Source organism: Mobula birostris, chromosome 4 (assembly GCF_030028105.1).
Source record: "Mobula birostris isolate sMobBir1 chromosome 4, sMobBir1.hap1, whole genome shotgun sequence".
Taxonomy (NCBI): domain Eukaryota; kingdom Metazoa; phylum Chordata; class Chondrichthyes; order Myliobatiformes; family Myliobatidae; genus Mobula; species Mobula birostris.
Window position 1 is genome coordinate 28,444,718 of NC_092373.1, and position 26,331 is coordinate 28,471,048.

General features: G+C 38.8%; 1 protein-coding gene across 1 annotated transcript in view; it reads left to right on the forward strand.

The window, feature by feature from the left end:
• Positions 1–26,331, forward strand: part of rasa2 (RAS p21 protein activator 2) — a 172,582-nt gene that overhangs the window by 71,870 nt on the left and 74,381 nt on the right. Inside the window, exons 4-5 of the mRNA XM_072255071.1 lie at positions 4,552–4,646; positions 13,664–13,740. Of these exons, the coding sequence (XP_072111172.1) occupies positions 4,552–4,646; positions 13,664–13,740 (172 nt within the window). The remainder of the gene's footprint in view (positions 1–4,551; positions 4,647–13,663; positions 13,741–26,331) is intronic.

Consider the following 26,331-nt stretch of genomic DNA (forward strand, 5'->3'; position numbering starts at 1 on the left):
TGGTGAAGACATGGCAGGGATTAGGGCCAGGATCAGAGGGGGGCCAGAGAGTTGGGGAGTGGTGGTGGGGGAAGAGGATCCTGGGGCCCCAGCGGCAGTGAAGAAGATCTGGGCCTGGAAGTATAGGCAGCTGAGGTTGGGACTGGTGCCAGAGCTAGAAGCCATATAATTGGTGGTCTGAAGACATCTGTGGTTGTTGGAGCCAGAGCTGATGACAGCAGGATCCACAGTCTGTAGGTGTCCAGGGCCATTGGAAAGACAGCTGGATCCACAGTCTGGAGGTCAGCAACCTTCTGATCCTTCCTGGATGCAAGGAAGGCAAAGAATTGGCAGTTGAAAGCATGAATCTGGTGGAGGATGAAATATCGAAGAGGTCCATGGCAGGCAAAGGAGTGAGAGACCTGGAGCTGTGACAGAGACTGAGATGGGGCCTGCAGGTATCTCCGCATAGCGGAGAGGGTAGCGTGCAGAACTTGGAGGGGGAAACACTCAATTGAGTGCAGGTACCTGGGATCCTTGATGGGTCCAAACTGGGGGGCCTGAAAACTAATCTAGAAGCAATGTGGAACAAGATGGTGGCAAAGACGATTTCCTGGGAAGGATACATTGCTGTGGTTGTGAGTCTGGGTGAGCATATGGTTGAAGTGTCAGAGGGCAGCAGAGATCACAGAGGGAGAGCAGTGAGAAGGGGAGGTCTCACTGATCTCCTGCCGAAGAGAAGATTTAAACTTCTACAGGGTAGGCATATCTTGAAGAGACTTCACAAAGTGGTGGGGTATCAATGAGTACAGACTCTGCTCAACATTTTGTTTTTAAATTTTTCAATTCAAAAACATATATAAGTTTAGATTATTGAGAACTTATATGTTGATGTGTTTACCACGTAATGTTAATAGATGTGTGAGAGACAGAGGCAAATATATAATTGGCATGGAACAGGAAATAAGATTCCTTAGCATAAAGCTTATTTCCTGTTTCATGCAGTTTGTCCGTTTTCCTCAACAGATGCTGCTTGACCAGCTAAGTTTCTCGAGCAACTTTTCTTTTGCAGTAGATTCCAGCATCTGCAGTTTTTTGTGTCTCCAGTCTTGTTCCATGGTAGTCGATGTTTGGGGGAGGGGGTGTGTGTACGTATACATACACACACGTACCTCAGTAATCACCTAATTATAGGACTCTAGTAACAATGGATGATGTAGCTCACTTTCAATTTGCGGGTTATTTTTTTCTTCTTAGAAATGTGTGACAAGATTGAAGGAAGGTTTATATGGTTTAATGTTTCTGCTGTATCATTAGCTGTACTGTGAGGTTAATACACAATGAAGCAGAATTAATCAGGATATGCTGAACTCTTTTGGATCAACATGGTGCACAAAAGCCAAATTCTTTACAACAATGTTATATTGTTTAAAATTAAGTATTTTTGTGAAGTGTTTAATTGGAAATCAAAAGCTTTGAGGTCTCAAAGACATGACCAACATTACGTGGGAATGAATTAGTTTCAATCCATTTAAAAATCAAGAAAGAACTTTTTAATGTACTAGCCCAGGTACAGATGTTGTAGGATTGACCTTCACCTCATGCCTTTTTTTAAAAAACACATCCTGGGATATTTGATTGCAGCAGTTAGCTTGATAGTACCACACTTCAACTGATATTATATGCAAGCAGCTTGTGAAATGGGGGAGGAGATGATTTTTTTTAAATTTAAGGAAGTAATTGTATTGCCTAATGTTAATTTGGCTACTTGTGGTTAAGGAAATGGGTGGTGCCTAAATCTGCGCCATGAGAGTCCACTCAGTATTGTCTGCACAAAGGTCACATCACAACTGTGGACACATTTAGGATTGTGCACTCAGTGGATCAACATAAAACAAGGTTTTAATAATTCAAAAAATATTCAAAAACAAAATGTTAGAAAGAGCACTCAATAATAGTCTACCACTTTGCTATCTGTGTTTAAGTAGCAGCTGTCATTGGTGGCTTTCAGTCATAGAGGAGCTTGACTGTAAGGATTAAATCTTGGTTGTTGTAATAACTTACATTACATTAGGTGTATATAAACTCTACAGAAATAGATGCATTGATATCATTGTTATATTTCTCTTATTCCATGAAGCAAACTGCTTTTGTGTTTCTGTTTCTTCTTGTTATCATTACTGCACTCCCTGTTTAGTGAGGACATCAACTGAAGAAGACCATAAGATATAGGAGTAGAATTAGGCTACTCGGCCCATTGAGTCTTCTCAACCATTCCATCGTGCCTGATTTATTATCCCTCTCAACTCTATTCTTCAGCCTTCTTGCTGTAACCCTTGATGCCCTGACTAACCAAGAACCTGTCAACCTCTACTTTAAACATACTCAATGACTTGGCCTCCAGAGCCATCCAAGGCAATCAATCTGTGCCTTTTAGTCCTAGACTTACTCACTATAGGAAACATCCTCTTCACATCCACTTTGTCTGGGTTTTTCAATGAGATCCCACCGTCATTTTTCTCAAACTCCAGTGAGTACAGGCCCAGAGCTATCAAACATTTTATACACTAACCATTTACATTCCCAGAATCATTCTCCTGAACCTCCTTTGGACCTTCTCCAATGTCATCTCATCTTTTCTTAGATACGGGTCCAAAAACTACTCACAAGACTCCAAATGGGGTTTGAGCAATGTTTTATAAAGCCTCAGTATCACATCCTTGCTTGTAGATTCTAGTCTTCTTGAAATGAATACTAACATTGCATTTGCCTTCCTTACCCATCAACTCAACCTGCAAGTTAATTTTTCGGGAATCCTGCACAATGACTCCCAGGTCCCTTTGCAACTCTGATTTTTCAGTTTTCTCCCTGTTTAGAAAATAGTCTACACCTTTATTCCTTCTACCAAAGTGCACGCCCATACACTTCCCTATAATATGTTCCATCTGCCATTTCTTTGCCCATTCTCTGTCTGTCCAAGTCCTTCCGCAGACTCTCTGCTATCTCAACATTATCTGTCCCTCTACCTATCTTTGTATCATATGCTAACTTTTCCTCAAACTCATCAGTTCCACAATCCAAATTGTTGACATTTAATATGAAAAGAAGCAGACCCAACACAGACCCCTGTAAACATCACTTATCACCGGCAGCCAGCCAGAATAGGCTCCCTTTATTCTGACTCTTTGCCTCCTGCTAGTCAACCAATCTTCTATATCTATATCTTTACTGTTATAGCATGGGATCTTGTTAAGCAGTCTCATATGCAGCATCTTGTCAAAGGCCTTCTGAAGATCCAAGAAAACAACATCCACTGACTCTCCTTTGTCTATCCTGCTTGTTATTTCCTCAAAGAATTCCAACAGATTGTCAGGCACAATTTCCCCTTAAGGAAACCATGCTGACTTTGGTCTCCTTCATCATGAGCATCCAAGTGCTCCTTAATAAAGTACTCCAACATCTTCCGAAGAACAAGTATTTCTTATCAGAAAGGGCAGTGTAATAGGCTGCAGCTAGCACTGGATTATGTGAAGGTGTCCTTGAAGCACTGGAGGGACGAATACGAGGTGAGCATATTGAAAAATGACAGAGAAACCTAATCTGGATGTGACAGAAAAGTGAAATGGCTGCTATGTATTGTCAGAAAATGAACCTCTGAATGTCTTTTTGAGCCATGGTTGGTTGCTAAATAGCAAGCAATATTTGTGTCATGTCATGAACTAAAGTTCTTTCAACAAAGATGAGACTAATTACCAATCCTTCACCATCACCATGTTATAAGCATCCTGGTGGGTATGGAGGTTGGCCAGAAAGTTAACTGGGCCACATATAAAGTGTGCACACAACACCACGAGGAAATAATAGAATCCTCTTCAATTACTTTCATGAAGACAGCTTGAATAGCACATCAGGTAGGCATCATTCAGGGGGAAAAATCCACGTCCAAAATTGACAACTGAGGCACCTTTGCCTCCATCTGAAATTCACTGCATTTGTTCACGAGACCCTTCTGAGTGCTCTTTCCAACTTCTGATGTGTACCACAAGGCAGACAATGAAAAGGTGTATAGGAATCCCATCATCTGGTAACACACCATCTTGACCAGAGTTATGTCCTTGTTCTTCACTTCACTCGGAACATTCAATTTTGCTGGATTACCTCATCATTCAAGGCCATGGCTCACCAACCAATGAAGGGCAGTTGGAAGTGGGAATTATCTGCTGACCCTTGTCACAGATAATCATATGCAATCCATAACATTTTGTTATTGTTTTCGTATGAAATAGACAAACAGTTGTAAAGGACATATTTTAACATCATGTTTGAACTGTTGCCCATTTACCTACTACCCTGGTATATCAGTGCAAGTTATCTGCATATATTACTACAACTACAATAATACAACTAATGGATGATGAACAAAAATCTGTGCTACCAGCTGAATCAATCTGACAGGGAAGTTTTTTTTAAAAAGTAAACCAAGTGATTTCTTAAATCATCTTAAATTTTCATTTTGTAGTAGTTATAAAATGACTGTCTTAGCACTTCATAATTTAATTTTGTGTCTTTCAGGTAAAGTGTCAATTAGAAAGGAAGATTTGTGCAAGCACAACTGCAAGGACAGGTGGTTTGCACTGCATCTTGTGGATGCCAATTCTGAAGTTCAGGTAAATTAACCAATCCTCTCTCAAGTGCCTGTGGTTGTCAAGAAATAAGTTTACTTTTAATTCCTGGCTATACCATTAAAACTGGAACTGAGGCTCGCTTTAAAACTTGCACCCATTTATTTTGTGAACCCTATGGCAATAACTTGGATGCTGGGTATATTGTCTGTTGCTGTGAATTGTAGATTTTGAGATGGTCTCACATAGATTTTGTCAGCTACTAGTTTGCAACTTAATAAATCTTTTTACAAAGAATAAATGTGTACTTTGAGGAATTCTCAACAGGGCAAACATTTAATTGAATGAAAACTTATAAATCAAACCTGCTTTTCTGACTAGTTTCAACATAATCTAAAAACACTGGTTGTATTTTGAGGCTCTAGAATCTCTGTTAAGAATATTGTTTGCTCAGCTCAAACAGTGATGCACTCACATTCTCACTGATCTGCCCTCTCCTACACCTTATTTCCTCCATCAGTCCTCTTTGCCCCAGTACTTTGGCTCTGTCCTGTGCTTGCCCACCCTCTTCACCCACTACCTCTTGCTACCTCTTCTCCCACTCTGGCTCCCTCTCAATTTATAAATCAAAGGACAGAGAGTGACTATGGAGATGTTACATTCTATATGCCTGTAATCACATAGGCCCTATTACACTACTGTACAAAGGTGTTAGGCACATATATACTGTATAGTTATGGTGCCTAAGACTTCTGCACAGAACTGTATTTGTCAACATGGAGTGGAGAGCGAGTTTGTAAATCTGGTGGGCACAGAGGATGTTGGGAATGGTGAGAATGGAGTGCTACGGAAGGAGTGTGGGACAGGTGGCAGAAGAGGAGTACCAGTGGCAGGGTGGGGGTGAGTGGTCCAGACACACCCATCTCTGAGACACCCAGCAAGGTGATTTGATTCCAAACAATTGGTTTATCAACTGTCAGAATGTCTCTTTGGTGCTTCTTGCTCTCTCCCCTCTCCCTGCCACCTTCCACTCTCAGTCCTCAACAGAGACCCATATCAGATTTATCATTACTCACGTCATGAAATATTTTGTTTTGTGCAACAGTAGTACAGCACAATACATAAAGTTACTACAATACTGTGCAAAAGTCTAGGCACCCAGCTATATGTGTGTACCTAAGATTTTTGCACAGTTCTGTATATGGCACCAAATCTTTTTGCATGTTCCTGTTTCAATTGAGAATTTTAGCTTTGAGAGAGCTTTTTTAAAGTTAATCTTCCTCCATTTGACCTCTTGTTATCGCTTTGCAATTGGTATGGTTTCTAATTTTGCATAGATATTGACTTTCACTGTCTTTGAGAATACTGCAGCTTGATGTAATCTAGTTGACATCCTTATATAAGTATTGTATGTCTTTGAATTTTTTTTGTTATAGGAATGAGGCAAATGACAGACAATGACATTAGAAATGGTGGGTAATACTTGTAGATTGTGGTTGGTAACATGGAATGGTGTGAATTGTGGAGTCCTAATCAAACTTGGTTTCTTACCCACAACTAGATTAGACATCATTCTGGATCCTGTCCATTTGCTTAACTTATAAGTTCTTAAGTGCTGCTCTTTGTATTATTGCAGTGTGTTTTGTAAAACCAGTGTTTGCGACATTCTGGGTATTAATGAATTTGTATAGAATTTTTGTAACCAGAGTCAAGCTTTAGAATTGTGCTTACAGACTCGTTTGTCTACTCTTTTCATGCCTTCCATGCATGTTCCTTTTATTTGAGTAATGTAAGCCATTGAACCTCACACAAACAATAACATAATTATTAATAGCATCACTAATGATGCATATTTTTGCTTTGAAGCTTCATTTTTGTCATGACCATTTGTATTATAAAAAAAATGTGATGTTTCATTGTGGTCAAGTCCAGATTTGATAATTATAATGCTATATAATTGCTGTAGTTGTTATACAATTGCAGGTTCTGCCTTTTGGTTGTTTTACTCATAATCCAAAAAAACAAGCTTTCATAAGAATATATGAATTAGGAATAGGACGAATGGCCTTAGAGCTTGCTCTACCAAGATCGATTCAGATCAATACCATTATCCCACAGTATATCCATATCTTTTGATGCCCTGAATGGTAAATTTGTTTATTATCATCCTGTGTATTGATGTACAGTAAAAAAACTTTATTTTGCATGGCACCCATTACAGATCATTTCATCACACCAGTGCATTGAAGTAGTACAAGGTAATGCAATAACAAAATGAAGAATAAAGTAATTGCAGATGTAATTACAATTGTAATTGCAATTGCAGAGTAAGTTCAGTGCAGGTAGACGAGGTGCATGGTTTTAATGAGATTGTGAAGTCAAGAGACCATCTTACAATACTAGAGGACTTTTAATAGTCTTATAATAAACAGCAGGAATAGAAACTGAGGAAGACAAATGTGATGTTAGCATTTGGAGAGTGTTCAAAGGAGGTTCACGAAAATAATTCCAGATTGAATGGCTTGACATATGAAGAGTGTTTGATGGCTTGGTCCTGTATTCACTAGAATTCAGAAGAATGAGGGATGACCTATATAACCATATAACAATTACATCACGGAAACAGGCCATCTCAGCCCTTCTAGTCCGTGCCGAACGCTTACTCTCACCTAGTGCCACTGACCTGCACTCAGCCCATAACCCTCCATTCCTTTCCTGTCCATATAGCTATCCAATTTTACTTTAAATGACAATATCGAACCTGCCTCTACCATTTCTACTGGAAGCTCGTTCCACACAGCTACCATTCTCTGAGTAAAGAAGTTCCCCCTCGTGTTACCCCTAAACTTTTGCCCCCTAACTCTCAACTCATGTCCTCTTGTTTGAATCTCCCCTACTCTCAATGCAAAAAGCCTATCCACGTCAACTCTATCTATCCCTAAATACCTCTATCAAGTCCCCCCTCAACCTTCTAACGCTCCGAAGAATAAAGACCCAACTTGTTCAACCTTTCTCTGTAACTTAGGTACTGAAACCCAGGTACATTCTAGTAAATCTTCTCTGTACTCTCTCTATTTTGTTGACATCTTTCCTATAATTTGGTGACCAGAACTGTACACAATACTGCAAATTTGGCCTTACCAATTCCTTGTACAATTTTAACATTACATCCCAACTTCTATACTCAATGCTCTGATTTATAAAGGCCAGCATACCAAAAGCTTTCTTCACCACCCTATCCACATGAGATTCCACCTTCAGGGAACTATGCACCATTATTCCTAGATCCCCCTGTTCTTCTGCATTCTTCAGTGCCCTACCATTTACCATGTATGTCCTATTTTGATTAGTCCTACCAAAATGTAGCACCTCACATTTATCAGCATTAAACTCCATCTGCCATCTTTCAGCCCACTCTTCTAACTGGCCTAAATCTCTCTGCAAGCTTTGAAAACCTACTTCATTATCCACAACTCCACCTATCTTAGTATCACCTGCATGCTTACTAATACAATTTACCACCCCATCATCCAGATCATTAATGTATATGACAAACAACATTGGACCCAGTACAGATTCCTGAGGCACACCACTAGTTACTGGCCTCCAACCTGACGAACAGTTATCCACCACTGCTCTCTGGTATTTCCCATCCAGCCACTGTTGAATCCATTTTACTACTTCAATATTACTACCTAAAGATTGAACCATCCTAACTAACCTTCCGTGTGGAATTTTGTCAAAGGCCTTACTGAAGTCCATATAGACAACATCCACCGCTTTACCCTTGTCAACTTTCCTAGTAACCTCTTCAAAAAATTCAATAAGATTTGTCAAACATGACCTTCCACGCACAAATCCACGTTGACTGTTCCTAATCATACCCTGTCTATCCAGATAATTATATATACCATCTCTAAGAATACTTTCCATTAATTTACCCACCACTGATGTCAAAGTTACAGGCCAATAATTGCTAGGTTTACTCTTAGAACCCATTTTAAACAATAAAATAACATGAGCAATACGCCAATCCTCCGACACCATCCCTGTTTCTAATGACGTTTGAAATATTTCTGTCAGAGCCCCTGCTATTTCTACACTAACTTCCTTCAAGATCCTAGGGAATATCCTGTCAGGACCTGGAGACTTATCCACTTTTATATTCTTTAAAAGCGCTAATACTTCCTCTTCTTTAATCATCATAGTTTCCATACTTCCTTACCTGTTTCCCTTACCTTACACAATTCAATATCCTTCTCGTTAGTGAATACCAAAGAAAATAAATTGTTCAAAATCTCCCCCATCTCTTTTGGTTCCACACATAGCTGTCCACTCTGATTCTCTAAGGGACCAATTTTATCCCTCACTATCCTTTTGCTATTAATATAAAGCTAGAAACCCTTGGGATTTATTTTCACCTTACTTGCCAAAGCAACCTCATATCTTCTTTTAGCTTTACTAATTTCTTTCTTAAGATTCTTTTTACATTCTTTATATTCCTCAAGCATCTCATTTACTCCATGCTGCCGATATTTATTGTAGATATCTCTCTTTTTCCAAACCAAGTTTCCAACATCCCTTGAAAACCATGGCTCTCTCAAACTTTTAACCTTTCCTTTCAACCTAACAGGAACATACAGATTCTGTACCCTCAAAATTTCACCTTTAAATGACCTCCATTTCTCTATTACATCCTTCCCATAAAACAAATTGTCCCAATCCACTCCTTCTAACTCCTTTCGCATCTCCTCAAAGTTAGCTTTTCTCCAATCAAAAATCCCAATCCTGGGTCCAGACCTATCCTTCTCCATAATTATATTGAAACTAATGGCATTGTGATCACTGGACCCGAAGTGCTCCCCAACACATACCTCCATCACCTGACCTATCTCATTCCCTAACAGGAGATCCAACATTGCCCCTTCTCTAGTTGGTATCTCTATGTATTGCTGCAAAAAAACTATCCTGCACACATTTTACGAACTCCAAACTATCCAGCACTTTTACAATATGGGCTTCCCAGTCTATGTGTGGAAAATTAAAATCTCCCACAATCACAACCTTGTGCTTACTACAAATATCTGCTATCTCCTCACAAATTTGCTCCCCATTAGGTGGTCTATAATACATCCCTATAAGTGTTACTACAATTCCTCAATTCCACCCAAATAGCCTCCCTGGACAAGCTCTCTAATCTATCCTGCCAGAGCACCGCTGTAATATTTTCTCTGACAAGCAATGCAACACCTCCCCCTCTTGTCCCTCTGATTCTATCACACCTGAAGCAGCGAAATCCAGGAATATTTAGTTGCCAATCACAATGCATTTAAGAAAGTTTCCACCTCTTGCTCTCTGTTTATCACTAATGGTGCAAACAAATTTACTATCTCCTTTTTCTTCCTTCTCCCCTACATCTGTTCCTACACTCTGGTTCCCCTACCCCCTTGTATCTAGTTTAAATCCACTGGAGCCTCTCTAGCAAACCTACCTGCAAGAATATTTGTCCCCCTCCAGTTCAGATGTAAACCGTCCCACCGGAACAGGTCCCACCTTCCCTGGAAAACTGCCCAATTATCTATAAATCTGAAGTCCTCCCTCCTGCATCATGTCCTCAGCCACGTGTTGATCTGCACTATCTTACTATTTCTAAACCCGCCTGCACATGGCACTGGTAGCAATCCTGAGATTGCTATCCTGGAGGTCTTGTCCTTTAACTTGGTGCCTAACTCCCTAAACTCGTCCTTCAGAACCTCCTCACTCTTCCTACCCACGTAATTGGTCCCTACATGGACCACGACATCTGGCTGCTCACCTTCCCTCTTGAGAATACTGAGAATTTGATCTGAGATATCCTAATTGAAACCTGTTGAATGGTGAAAGGCCTTGATAGAGTGGATGTGGAGAGGATCTTTCCTATGGTGGAAGAGTGTAAGACCAGAGGACACAGCCTCAGAATAGAAGGGTATGCTTTTAGAATGGAGATGAGGAGGAACTCCTTTAGCCAGCAGGTGGTGAATCTGTGAAATTTTTGCCACTAACAACTGTGGAGGCCAAGTCTTTATGTATATTTAAGGCAGAAGTTAGTAGATTCTTGATTGGTCAGGGCATGAAGGGGATAGATGGGGAAGGCAGGAGATTGGGGCTGAGAGGAAAATTGGATCTGTCTTGAGCAAATAGTGGAGCAGACTCGATGGGCCAAATGGCCTAATTCTGCTCCCACATCTTATGGTCTTACAGTCTTAAGCTGTACCTGAGCCCAGAGACATCTCCTTCCAGGTTTTTGTATTTTCTGGTAAATAGGGTGGGGTGGGACAGAATGCCTGGGTGAATGGTGTGTTTGATTATATTGGCTTTTTTATTGAGGCAGCAAAGAGTATTAAGTGGTTTAGGGAGAGGAGGTTGGTTTCTGTGAAGAGCTGAGCTGTATCTATAACTCCAGAGTTTTCAAACATTGCTGATGCTGGAAATCTTGAGCAACACACACAAAATGCTGAAGGAACCCAGCCTGATGAGGGTCTTGGGCTGAAATATTGACTGTTTATTTCCCTCCATAGATGCTTACTGACCGTTGGCTTTCTCCAGCATCTTGTGCGTGTTGCTGTACAGTTTCTTGTAATCATGGACAGAGCAATTGCCATACTAAGTCGTGATGCATCAGATAGAATCCTTTGTCTGGTTCACATATAAACATTAGTGTGGGGTAAAGGGACAAGCTGAATTTCTTTATCCTTTTTTTTTATAGGCCTAGATGCCCTTGTGAATGAAAGTTGAGGTTTCATCATCTTGACAATGGTCTTTCATTTAAAACCACTTTACTGCGTTCTTGTCTATGATGTTCGCTCAATGTCTGGAAATATTAAGTATGTTTATTTTGAATGAACAATGAAAATTCCAACAGCCCTTCAAAATAGAGAATTCCAAAGGTTCATCATCCTCTGATGAAGAAATTTCTCCTCTTAAACAACCTACTCTTTATTCACAAACTGTAGCCCATGGTCCTAGACTCCTCCCCCATTCAGGAAAACAGCATTGCTGCATCTAACACATCAAAACTGTTATGATTTTTGTAAGTTTTGATGAGAACTTCTCTCATTCCAATATTGTCCTAGTCTACTTAACATCTTGTTTGACAAACCTGCCATTCCTCGAAGCAGTCTGATGAATGTTTACAGCAAGTACATTCTTTCTTAGGCCAAAACAATACATGCTACTCTAACTGAGGTTTCACTGAGGCCCTATACATTTGTAATTGGATCTTTACTCTTGTCATTTCTGTTCCTTTTTTGTTCTATGTTATATGAGAGATGTGTTCTGAGATTGTTTGCATCCTTTTTTTAAGCTGTTCTGCCACTTACAATTTGTTTATATAATTTTGCAAGTACTTGTGGAAATATTTTTTCCTTGTATCTAGATTTATTTTTGTTTCTACAACTTTAATTGAGGTTACTCAAATTCAAAGTAGCAACTTTTCAAACTACAGAAGCAAACCAAGCATCTTGTGCACAGACAATAAAACCCTAAAATACTTTTCAGTCCATCGAATCTACTCTACTATTTGACATGGCTCACTTGTACGTCCTTGCAAACCCTTTCTCTTGCCTTCTCCCTATAACATTTTATGCCCTTAATAATCAAGAAACTATCAACCTCCATTTTAAATATACTTGATGACTTGGTTTCCACAGCGCCTGTGACAATTAATTCCACTAACTCACCATGCTCTGGTTAAAAAAATTCCTCCTCATCTCTGCTCCAAAAGGTTGCCTTTTTATTCTGAGCCTGTGCTGCCTGGTTCTAGGTTTTACCACTATTCGAAACATCTTTATGTCCACTCTGTCTTTTCAGTATTAGGTAGGTCTCAATGAAATTCCCATTCAGTCTTCTAAACTCCAGTGAGTACAGGCCTGGAGCCATCAATTACTCCTTGTATGTTAACACTTTAATTCCTGGGCTCATTCTCATGAACCTTCTCTAGGCGTTCTCCAATTGCTGGCAGATCCTTTCTCAGATGTGGGCCCAAAACTGATCATAATATTCCAAATGTGATTTGACCAATACCTTACAAAGCCCCGGTATAGGTCCACAATCCCTTATCCGAAATTCTTGGGGTCAGTTACATTCCGGAATTCAGAATTTTTCGGATTTCAGAAAATTGATAATTATATTGATCATTAACCTGCCTCAGTGCAGGTGGACTTTAAGACCCGGGGGAGCTCATATGCAGCATCTTTGTCAAGGGCCTCCTGAAAATCCAAGCACACAACTCCCACAGACTCTGCTTTGTCTATCTTGCCTGTTATTTCCTCAAAGGATTCCAACAGATCTGTCAGGCAAGATTTCCCTTAAGGAAACCATGCTGCCTTTAGCGTATTCTATCATGTGCTTCCAAGTACTCTTAAACTTCGTCCTTAACAACAGGCTCTAGCATCTTGACAACTTCTGAAGTCAGGCTAACTGTCCTATAATTTCCTGTCTTTTGCCTCCCTCCCTTCCAAAAGAGTGGAGTGACATTTACAGTGCTCCAGAACATCTTGTAGTTCTTGAAAGATCACTGCAAAAGCTTCCACAATCTCCTCAGCTGTCTCTGTCAGAACTTTCAGCTTCCCAAGCTTCTAGAAAATGTTTTGTAGGATTTTGTAAAAAAAAATGAAGTTAGTTGTGAATACCAAATAGACACCAGTGTTGTCGCAGTGGACAAGACCAGCAAAATGACTAGTTTCATGACAACCTGCAGCAAATGTAATTCAAGGCTTCACTGCAGTCTGCTAAGATTGGCTAACATTTTTGCAGAATTTTTGTTTTCTAGTTTTAATTTGGATTCTTAAGTTAACACACTTGTATGTTTTTTTTTAAAAAATGCCGATTTTGTTCAGTGGGATTTTCATATGGCATGAAATAGAATCATGAAATATTGGACCTTTTGATGCAAGATCATTGACTGGAAACATTAAATTTTGCATATGGAAGTGTTAAAGCTTTAGGTTAGGGAAATGGCAGATGCAGTCACAATGTTATCAGCTTTACTGTTTTAACAAATTTCTGTTTGTGTTTTCAAACAGGGAAAAGTTCATCTGGAAGTTAAGCTTAATGAACTTATAAGAGAAACAGGATTGGTTTGTCAACAGCTAGTGGTACGGTAAGTACAAATATGAGAGAATGACCAATAATTACATACTTAGCATTAATTAAGCTTTTTTTCATTTTGATTGATACTTGATAATTATCTCAGCATTCTAAGGAATTGTTCTTGTGCCTTTTATAAATTTTGGTTTCAAGAATAGAAATATAAATTTTAGAATAAAACTTCAAGATTTTTGGACATTATGGTTACTGAGAGGTTCTGAGGTAGCGGATTGATACAGAAATCAAGCAGTAAGGTAAAAGATTGGGTGTGATCTTGTATGTTGGAATCAGAATGAAGTGCTCAATTGGCTTGTATTTCGTAAGATTGGTGCATTTTACAGATAGCATTAATTTTGGCTTTACTGTGTTAATTTTAATTCACAAATGTGGAATGAGCCCATGGTGAGTTTTCATTGCTAAATTGATATGCCAATGTAGCATGCAGTTTTGCCGGGAAGCTGCAGTGAGGTGGATCTTGTGGCTGACTAAAAACTTGATTTGGGTGAAGAGCTACAGGAAATGTATGATTGAAGAAAGGGTGTGTGAAGGGGGGGGGGGAGGAGATGAACGGAAATAGAAGTTTGAAAATCACTGTGGTTTAAGGGATTTTTTACATTTTCTACAGACCACAGACAGCTCGATTGGAAAGCCATCCCAGCTGAACATACATTTAGTATATTATGTTGAATCTTTGAAGAGTTGGTTTCATCATTAGGTTAACTTAACTAAAATTATTTGCACAGAATTGGATCTATTTCTACAGATTTCAATATATTGCTGTCAGTAATTGCTTTGTTGGAGCAGAACAATCCCTGACTGATAAATACTCAAAACTCATGTTGCCATCCTGTTCAATTGAATGATCTTGAACAGGATTCGCACTGCCATTGACCCTAAGCTAAGATTCAATCAGAATGGTTTTTGGCAGAAGTGCACAACAATATGCAAATACTTGCTCTCTGTAGAATCATTGAGGAAGTCAAGAAGAACAACCTACCAGCCGTGCTTACTTACATCAATTTTCGCAAAGCTTTTGACTCCATTCACCGAGGTAAAATGCTGAAGATCCTGAAAGCTTACAGAGTGCCAGACCGTCTACTGAGAGCAATAGAGTCCAGCTATACCAAAACCGTGGCAGAAGTTGATCACCAGACGGAGAAACAGCAGTGTTCGAGCTCCTAGCTGGTGTGCTGCAAGGAGATACTTTGGCACCCTACATCTTTATAATCGTCCTTGATTACACTCTATGTCAAGCTACCAAAGAGCTTGGTTTTACCATAAAACCAGGACGAACCAAAAGGTCAGACCAGTTACGCTCACAGATCTCGATTTTGCAGATGACATAGTCCTGCTCTCTGACCAGATGGGGGAAGCACAGCAGCTACTGACAAAAGTGGAAATTGAGTGCAATAAAGTTGGACTTCACCTAAACGCTAAAAAGACAGAGTACATGGCGTTTAACTGCGATGAAGGTACTCTCAAGACCGTAAAGAATGATACCATTAAGAAAGTTTTTGACTGCAAGTACCTCGGGTCAAGAATGATGAGTTCGGAGAAGGACATAAAGATACGGAAGGCGCTGGTGTGGAGGGCTGTGAACGACATGGAGGAAATCTTGAAGACGAACCTAACCAGAGGGCTTAAAAAGAGGATCTTCATAGCAGTCATAGAGTCCATTCTCACGTACGGATGAGAGACATGGACACTCACCAAGACTATGCGAAAGTCTCTAGATGGTTGCTATACACGAATACTCTGGATGGCTCTTGACGTGAGTTGGCAACAGCACATGAGGAACGTCGAGCTCTTTGACGACCTACCGATGCTCACCACTAAAATCGAGGCGAGAAGACTGCAACTAGCGGGGCACTGTCTGCACCACCCCGAGCTACCTGCCAGTCTAGTCATCATCTGGGAGGCCAAGTATGGGAGGATGAACCCTGGGCGCCCTCCCAAGACTATGGTCAACACGCTCCTAGAAGACAGCAGCGCGGCTAACGTAGATGAACTGAACACACTGATGCCGGCCCCCTAGGCCTGAGTCGATGTAGTAGTAGCAGCACGTTGCCATAATAGTTCATTTTCAGCTGGGTGTGCAACATTAATTCTGTTTATCCAGTAAGGCACTGAAACTCATGAGATCCTCTGTCTGGAACTGTTTACTCCTCTCTCTCTTCCTATTTACTGCAAAGAAAGTTTTTGTCATGATAGTTCCAATGTAACTGGAATTTGTGTGTTACTTATTACCTTTTGTTCTCTTTGGCCTGTTCTTAATTTGTTACTTCCATGCAGTGTTTCAACAAGCAATTCACTTTTTTCAAAAAAATGTGGGTTTTTTTTTCAGTCTTTATTTCATGTGAGATTTGGGAAGTTCTTCCCAATAAATAGGTGCAGTTTCCAACAGTGGCTTTCGCAATTCAAAAATACTTCAGTAGCTTAATTTGTTAATCCTGAAGTCACAAAACATAGCATATAATGTAAGCCTGACTTTTTTTGGTCCTTCTGAGCAGGTGCAGTTATTTCCTTAGGTTTATTTCTTTGTGATTTTTATTTAGGATTATTTCTTTATGTTAGAAGTATTGTTTCTACTGTGCATGAAACTGTTAATGTATTATGATTGTGAGCCGTACTAAGTTAGCTGGATGCAATCTTTCTTGGTTGCAGGTTGTTTCCGAATGTCAATCAATGTATGTAAAGCATTAGTGTACATCTTATGACTAAGGTTAGTATCTGATCCATTTCAGGTACAGTTGTTTACATTCTTGCCGCAATAAAGAAACTAATGCTGGTGGAATAATCTACTACATGCATATATATTATAAATTTTTATTTTTCAGATGTGTCCCTTTGTAGCTACTATTTCCTGTCTATTAGTGTACCATTTTTTAAAAGAAATAAAGCTGACCGATTTTTCCTTCCATTGTAAGGACAAAGGTTTAATTTCCAGTTAAGTGCTGAATTAACTCATCTCGTTTAAGTCAGCAAGTGACCTGAATTATGTCATTAAATGTTGATCAGGTGTCCAACTTTATGTTTGCTATTCATCATTTGTGGAAGTGAGGGGTGATGTTGAATATTTTGTGCTTGCCTATGAGGCCTTGTGTATAAAGAGCCTACCATTGCATGTTAGCAAGACTCACACTTGAATTTGGCAATTTGATCAAAGTATTGGAAGGTGACTAGACCTGTGGAACCATATTAAGAATTTTGATTTCACCTTACGGAAAGGAGTGGTGAAGGGGGTGCACTGTGTAGTTGGGAGCAGTGCAATAGAGTAGTACCTGTCTTGTGTAAAGTACAAAGCAAAACCTTAAATCTGTTTTAATTTTACTTTGGTTTCTCTGCCAAAAAGAAGCTTGAATTTTCGGAAGAATATTTTCAAATGAAAATAGTTACCCGAAGATTTCACCGACATTACATCCAGTTAAGCCTTTTTGAACATTGTCTTCTGGTGGAAATCTTTTGGTGAAAAGTTACACTGGGCAACAAATCTGTAAATCTTCTTGTCATATGATTCAGTAGAACCATCTAACTTGGACCCACCGGAAGCACTTCAGTTTTTCAGTGATCAGTTTCAAAGCTTTTTTAAAACGAAATCGTTTTTCTTGCAACACTTCAGCATTTATCCTCAGTGCTGCTAGGACATGAGTCAACTGGCAATGAGCCATCTTTGTTCAGCATCTTTATTCAGGCAAATTCAAACTTGCCATTTCAGTTCCAAATGTCTGTTCAAGTTCATGTTTAATTATTATTCAATCATACATGAATATAGCTAAATGAAATAGCGTTCCTCTGGAGCCAAGGTACAAAACACAGTACCAACAGTCATACACAGCACAAGGCAAACGTAGCATGTATAAGATAGCAGTAAAATACAGTCACTAGCTGGAAGCACTCTTCCTTGTGAACATCTTCCTAATGTGAATCAATGCAGATGTGATGCTATTTGCTCAGAACAATTAGCATTAGACTCCAGTTTATAGAGGCCTTAATTTTGTAGTTATAGAGGATATCATGTTTATACAGCATTAGACTCCATTTTATAGAGGACAAAAGTACTTGAGAGCCTGATGTATAGTACTGTGTAAAAGTCTTAAGCACAATATATATAGCTAGGGTTGCCCTAAGACCTTTGCACAGTGCTGTTTCTGTCAATGTGGAGCAGAAAGCAAGTTTGTAAATCTGGCAGGAGCAAAGAATGTTGAGAGTGGATTGTCGTAGGAGGAGTGTGGGCAGGTGGCAGAGAAGGTGTGTCAGGCGGTGGTGTAGTAGCAGACATACCCAGTCCTGAGACACAGGCAAGGTCATTTCATTCCAAACAATTGGTTTATTGATCAGGACATAATGTCTTTCTGGTGCTTCCTCTTCCTTCCCCTCTTCCCAACCATGATGCCCCTCTCCCTGCCCCTTCCCACTCTCAGTCCACAATAGAGACCCGTATCAGAATCAGGTTTATTATCACTCACATATGTCATGATTTTTTTTGTGTGGCATCAGTACAGTGCAATAGATTTTGAATGGTTATAGGCAAGAATTTATGAATTTCTCCAAAGAGGCATAGGAAAAGAGGAGCTGCAGTAAACCTGTATCACCAGTTAATTTCAGTGCTATACTCTTAATATTTTCCCATACCCTTTAATATGTCTAATCCCTGGAAATTTATTTGCATTTGATATATTCAGTGACTTAGCATCCTTGGCTTTCTGTGGTGAGCAATACCACAAGTTCATTACCCTCTGAACGGGGCAAAAACATCTAATTTCAGTCCTAAATATCTTGCACCATATTCTGCAACTGTGAACTTGGGTTTTAAACTCCTCTCCCTTAGGATATTTTATATTTTTTAATGATCTTCCCATCATACATTTAAATTAATGAATCCATGCTTGGTCAGCCCAATTTGTTTTCATATAACAGTTCTGCTATGCCAGTAGTTGGTCTGGTTAAACTTCAGTACACTCCCTGTACGACAGATACTTACATAGGAGTTCATACTGCTCCAGATGCAACCTGACCTATATAATCTCAGTAAGGCATCTTGGCTTATATATTCAAGAACCCGAACAATGAAAGTCTATATTCCATTTGCTACTATAATTGCTTGCTGCTGTTGCAAGCTTATTCCATATGACTGGTCTTCAATGACACCCAGGTCTCTGTGCGCCAATATTTTCCAATCTATCACAGTTTACATAATACTCTGCATAAAGCCACTGTTAATGGTAACATTTTGACGTACAATCTCCACTCTTGTCATTATGATAGCTGTGTTTAAAAAAAAAAACACTATTGTTTAAATTTGCTTATTGGGTAATAGGAAGGAACTAGGTCTTTGAAAAAAGTGGGATAGTTTAGAGTTCACTTTTCAGAACATTGTGTTTGTGTGATGTACTGCTTTCTGGCTAAAGGCTTTGTGACTTTATTCCTTGGAGAATTTGTTTTGTAATAAAACCTTGCGTAATACTCATTCAGGGCTTCTGATATATAGTTACTGATGAAATTATTTTCTTTGCTGTGACATCTGCCTTATTTTCACGGTAATGTTACTGAATTCAATGGAATGCATATCAAGCGTGCCATTTGTTTTATTATATAGGTGCATTGGAAACATTGCATTTTGGGGGAAAAAATGTCACAAATTGAAAGCAGCATTTTCCACTGGCATATCAGATAGCCAGGTTTCTGTGCTTTGAAAAATACTTTTGATAATAAAAGTGAATTTAATAAACAGATCTTGTTAATGTAGTGTCTTCTGTGTATTCCAGAGGTGCAGACAAAAATGGAGGCAAAAATTTTAGTGAAAAAGAGGGAGGGAAAGGTGAGCATTTCAGAAGTATCTCTCGGGATGACTGGGGTGGGATCAGTATCCAGAGCCAAAGGAATAGGGTGGTGATGCTGGAAAGTAATTTAAATATCAAAATTAAAGGAGAAGTTGGGGTTCTTGAAGCCTGTGTGGATCTGTATGAAAACTAGAATTGGCAGCAGTTGCTTTGGGATAAGTTGAAATTTAAAGGCAATGAAGAGGCCAACCAACTGCGCATTAAAATATTCACAGTTGGAACTAATGAAAAACATTAAAAGGTGTTCAGTAGTGATCAAGGTGAGCGTGGTTGGGGGTAAAAGTAGTTGATCTCCATGATGGGCCTTGGCTTGCTGTCTCATTCACTCTAAAGACCACTGTACGTATAGAAAATATAATTGATATGTTTAAAGTTTTGTAGTAGCGTCCCAATATCATTGATCTGATGATTCATGAGGAAATTGCTTGATCAAGCAAAATGCTTATGGTATTGAGGCAATGCATGGTTCAAAGAGATTTTCGAGAGTTGACTGGTATAAGAATATGCATAGGAACTCATTTTAAACATTTCCTCTCTTCTATAAACCTATTTCATTGCAGCCAACTCTTTGTTTACATGTAAAGAATTAGTTTGAGAAGCATAATCAAGAAGAGCAAAATGCAGGAGAAGAGATTTTTTCAATTGCACTTTAATCCTGATTATTTTATCAGGATAGAATGGTTTCTCAATCATGGGAGGCAGACCATACAGTGATGTTCAGGTAAATAGTGAACATTAGCTCAAGGTGTATTTCCATCTTGAAGCATGTAATAAATAACATTTATTATGCATTACACTTAACAAGAATTACAAGAAATTTGCAGATTAATAAATTGGGCCAGGTAGGAAACTTGCGTATATCTGGTTCATAATCTGGATTTTAAACCCTAAATAAAGGTTAATTACTCAGTTTTATGATATAATTTTGAGCTCTGGTGTTTTGGAACTGCAAATTGGGTCAATTCCCATTTCTTTCACACGCCACCCCTACCACAATATTAGGAATATATCAATTTTTGCTTTGCGTGGCCTTGCAGATGCCTGTAAAACCTAAAAACTTTATGGAGGAGCCATTCTTTGAGAATGTGGTGAACCACTACTGAATCTATTCAGTCATATGTCCTGCACAACCACATTAATTATTTGATAGTGCTTTGGAGCAGCAGATCTGTTGTGCACATTCTAAGCAGAATTATGCAGGTGGTTAAAATGGATTAATAAATTCACTTGAAATAACAAAATCATAGAGTTTGTTGCAGTAGAGTGCTTCAGGGAACTATTCAAGAATGGGGAGAGAAGAGAAATGTAGTGGTAATTGGGAACCTCTATATACTATCTATCACTAAAGAGGTAGTACTGAGCAAACTTGTGGGCCTAAAGGTAGACAAGTCCTTTGGTCCTGATGGAGTGCATTCCAGGGTACTGACAGAAATGGCAGAGGTTATAGTTGAGGCTTTGGTGATAATTTATCAAAATTCTCTGGATTCTGGGCAGGTCCTGGCAAATTTGAAGAAGTTAAATGTCACACCACTGTTCAAGAAAGGATGTAGGCAAAAGGCAGGTAACTACAGGCCAGTTAGTTTAACATCTGTAGCTGGGAAAATGCTTCAAGCTATCGTTAAAGAAGAAATAGTGAGGCATCTGGAAAGAAATGAATCCACCAGGCAGGTGCAACATGGATACAGCAAAGGCAAGTCTTGTTTAACAAATTTACTGAAGTTCTTTGAGGATATAACAAGCGCAATGGATAGAGGGAAACAGATAGATGTTATTTACTCAGATTTCCAGAAGGCGTTTGATAAGGTGCCACATAAAAGACTTATCCATAAGATTAGGATGTATAGAGTTGGGGTGATGTATTAGCATGGATAGGGAATTGGTTAACTAATAGAAAGCAGAGAGTTGGGATACATGGGTGTTTCTCCATGCAAATTTCTCCATTAACTGAACACCTTGAATTCTTTAGGATTACATTTTAAGTAATGAGTACAATGACGACATGATTATTCTCTATTCATGGCTTATAGGCTGTGCTGAAAGAGAGGTGATTAAAAATAATGCATATATTCTTAGGAAAGAATGACAATGTTGTCACATTCTGCAGTAGCCCTGAAAATAGCTTCTGGCCAGCTTGGGCATGTTTTTGTTTTTTTTTAAAAAAAAGGTTCTGTTATGGTTTTTTAATCCTTCCCTAGTTCTGTTACTGCCCTGGTATCTCTCCTGCCACTTCCTAATTGTAACAAGTTGGTCTGCATATGGAAATGGTACTGGACTATGTTATTGTGAATGCAACTTTACAAAATTCCTTAAATAAAAATGAAAAGTGAAATAAACAACAACTTGCAATCTTCAATGGAAGGTGAATATTGTATACTTATGGGCTATATAATAAAATAGTCCAAAAGATAAATAGTTTTTAGCTAACTGATCAGATGCTTTGATAAAGTAACAGATGATTGAAAGCAAATGTTGTAGATGTGGGCTTTAAAATGGCAGTTTATTAAAAATACTACACAAAAGACCAGGCAAAATTCAAAGCTGAGGATTAAAGGAGAACAGCGACGCAATAGTGTTTCATGTCCACAATGTGCAGTGGTGCTGGTGTTGAGGCCAGTGCTCATTTTGTGCATTCATGGTTGGTATATCATAAGATGCAACTTGAAAATGTAAGTATATGTGAAGCATGAAAACTTTGTTAACATGGAGTTTCAAGAAAATGTGATTTTGTGTAAGAACAGGCACAAGTTAGAAGGATTTTAACACAAGTATGGAGTGATAAATTTTGGTAGGAAATGTGTGCAGCGATGCAAGTTCATGAGGCATAGCATATTTGAAGGGGTGCAAGGATAATGAGGGTTGGTTATTTATTTGTACTCTAATTGTTTAGTAAGAAGTAGATGCAGTCGTAGGCTGTTCAGCCCCTTGTGCGTCCCTGCCTACCCTCCCCCAGTCCCAATGATCTTTTACCACGTACCCCATATCCCTTGGTTCCATTTATATCCAGAAACTCAGTGACATCTCTTGAATATACTCAGTGACAGGGTCTGCACCGCCTTCTTGGGTAAATTCGCTGCCTTCTAGACAATTTGTTTTAAAATCTCAGTCCTGAGTGGTACAACTCCTTGAGATTGTGACTTCTGGTTCCTGACCATCCCGCTGAGGAAGAAATATTTCTACATCAACACAGTCAAGTTCGCTACTTACTTTGCAGGCTTTGAATAGCCCTTTCAGTCTTCTAAGCTGAAATGAGTATGGACCCAATCTGTTTAATTTGCTGTCATGGGACAAATCCTTGAGTCAGTCTCTATTTCTGCTGCACTCAGACTGGTATTTATTATAAGTACGATATCTTTACTCGCATACAGAAATCCTCTTGCAGTAAGATCAACACACATTCCAAAATGCTTTCTGTTCTTCCAGTAGTTTGTGTGCAAAGACTGTCAGGGTCTTTTGAACACACATAATTTTCAATCTTTCACAAATGAAAAAAAAAAATTTGCTTTCCTGGTTTTGCCACCTTGGATCTGTGACACTTGGTACCCTTAGCAGTTGAGAAAGCAGTTGCATCTGTTACTGAGATTGGATTTGGTCTCAATAGTTCAGCTGGTCTTAGCTTACACGAAGTATTCTTAATGTAGACTAATTTAACACCATTGGCCAATGAAATTATTAATTAAGAGTGCAAACTTAAAATAGTTGTTGACCTGCAAATCTAGTTTTAATTCCTTTTTAATTAATGAAGATAAGTTATATGATCTGACTAAGTAATTAGATTTTTTGCTAAATTTCACTGATTAAAATACTGCTGCATTTCGTGAGAACTTCACCAACTTCTGCATTGAGTACAGATGACATTTGCTTACAGGAAGTCTCTTATCATTTGCTAAACGATGGGTAATATCTTGTGGCTAAAATATTTAACACTGAAAACATTAATCTTGCTGAAGTCTTAAAAAATAATCTTTTTAGTAGGATAATGTAGCAGTATGTTTTAACATGGTTTTAATATCAAATTTAGCTTTATGTTACAGATATTTTAATTGAAGCAGATAGATTTAACTTCTATTAGAACACAATGCATATCGTGTAGAGTATAAGCATTTGCACAATGGATGACAGCTTCATTCAGTTGCTTTCAGTTGAATTATCTTCATATCAACTTTGGCTTCAATCAAGTCTTTCAGAGTTTTCAGTTATTTGCCATTTTGTGCTGTACTATAAACTACAAGTATTCATTTATATTAATTTATGGATTTTGTTATTTCAAGTGAATTTTTAATCCATTTTAACCTTGTGCATAAGTCTGCTTAGTACGTGTACAATAGATCTCCTGTTCCTAAGCACTATAAAATAATTAATGTGGTTGTGCAGGACATCTGACAGAATAGATTCAGTAGTGGTTCACCACGTTCTCAAAGAATGGCTCCTCCATAAAGTTTTTAGCTTTTACAGGCATCAGCAGGGCCACACAAAGCAAAAATTGATGCATTCATAAGATTGTGGTGGGGTGGTATGTGAAAGAAATGGGAATTGACCCAAGTTGCATCATTATTTATATAAAAAAGTGACCATCTTGATAAATTTTAATTTTGAGCTTGTTGCTGTTCATTGACACTCCCCGCCACAATGTAATTTTCTTTGAATTTGCATTAGTTATTGACCCTAAGTTGTCAATCTGCATTAATAACCATTCTGATCATAGCAACAGTCCCTGAATCTTAATTTTAGCATTTGATGATATTAAAAGTCTGATGATTGCCTACTTACCAAGATATTATTATTTAGAAAATGTTTTCTGCTGGTAATTGGCTTTATTGTGTAAGTAATAACAATAATAGTAATAACATTGAATTTATCTGTAATTGTTTTGTCACTTTTTAGCAATCTGAACAGCTTGCTACTGCACGTCAATTATCAATGCAGCCCATTTTAACCATTGCTTCAGACTTTCAGTTATTCTCCTAACATTGATGGTATTTAAGAAAAAAGTCAGCTAAGCCACTGCTTTTTCATTGTGATGACAATTTATGACAAATCATATATATGTAATCCTTCATTGTACATTCGCTATTTTTTTAAATAATTAAAACAGGACCTAAAGATATTTTAATTTTCATTCAAGTAATGTTTGTGGTTGTGAAGGATATGATGCAGTGTGTTCCTATTGCAGCAGGAAGTTGTGCCCCATTTCTGACCGCATTGGTTTTCGTTTCACATCATAATGCAGGCTGAGCAAACATAGGTAGGAGCATGATGTGGACTTCAGTGGTGTTTTCCACTCTCATCAATCATGCTGCTTGTGCAAAACATTGATTCTTGGGAAAGCAGCAAAAACAATTGAGTTGTTTACAAATTTCATTGACAGAATCAAACTGGGCTGCTTACCGCAGTAGCGCATGCAGTACTGTAATATCCTTCCGATCTAGCCTTCTGATCTGTTTCCTTTCTGAAATTATTGCATCAGTTCTGTTTGCATAACAGTATATTTAACATCATCTGTTAGACTTGGGTATATTTCCCACTTTGCGTTTTGATCTAATGGTACTTATTTCAGTTGAATTTCTAACAGGCATACAAAAAAAATCATGTGTCTGAAATGTGGGATTGTTTAAAGGTTATCTGGTCAGAATTTAGGACCAACATGTTGCTGGGAAGGACAAGGATGGCAAGGTTTAGGAACTTTGGATAATGAGGCATGTTGCCAGTTTAAAGGGAAGCATGTGTAAACTTTAGGAACCAGAAATTGGACAGGGTCCACAAGGAATATAAAAGAGGACCTAAAAAGGGAGTCGAGGTCTAAAAGTGGCTATGTAATGCTCTCAGCAAGTAGGATTGAAGAAAACTTCAAGGCACTTTATATATAAGTTCAAAACAAGAATGTAACTAAAAGGCAAAGAAGGGAGTTTATGCCTGAAGCCAGAGAAAGTGACTGAGCTACTAAATGAGTACTTCACATTGGTATTCACCAAGCAGAACTACATGGAAGATGGTGAGATGAGGGAAGGGTATGCTGATATTCTAGGGCATATTGATGTCAAGGAAAAGGAGGTGTTGGGATTTTTGAACATTAGTGCAGATAGGCCCCTTGGCCTGATGAGATCTATCCCAAATGATTGAAAGAGGTAAAGAAGCAGATTGCTGGCGTCTTGACAGAGATCTTTATTTCTTTAGCCACAGGCAAGCTTCCAGAGAACTGGAAAAAAAACGATGTTGTTGTTCTGCCTAATACTTGTAATAGGGAGTTATAGGCCGGTGAGCTTTGCATCAATGATAAGAAATTATTGGAGAAGATCCTTGGGGATGGGAACTACTCACATTAGAGGGATGGCTGTGGTGGGGAGTGTACAGAAGGAAAAGGATCTAGTGCTTTCCCGGCGCATATGACAAATAAACTCTTCTCAGGTTTCCAGCCAGGTACAGGCATCCGACCATAAGATATAGGAGCAGAATTAGGCCATTTGGCCCGTCAAGTCTCTACCATTTCATCATGGCTGATCCAGTTTTCCTCTCAGCCCCAATCTCCTGTCGTCTCCCTGTATCCCTTCATTCCATGACTAATCAAGAATCTATCAACCTCTGCCTTAAATATACATAAAGACTTGGCCTCCATAGCGGCCTGTGGCAAAGAATTCCAGATTCACCACTCACCAGCTAAAGAAATTCCTCCTTGTCTTTCTAAAAGGACGACCCTCTGTTGTGAGGCTGTGTCCTCTGGTCTTAGACTCTCCCACCACAGGAAACATCCTCTCCACATCCACACTATC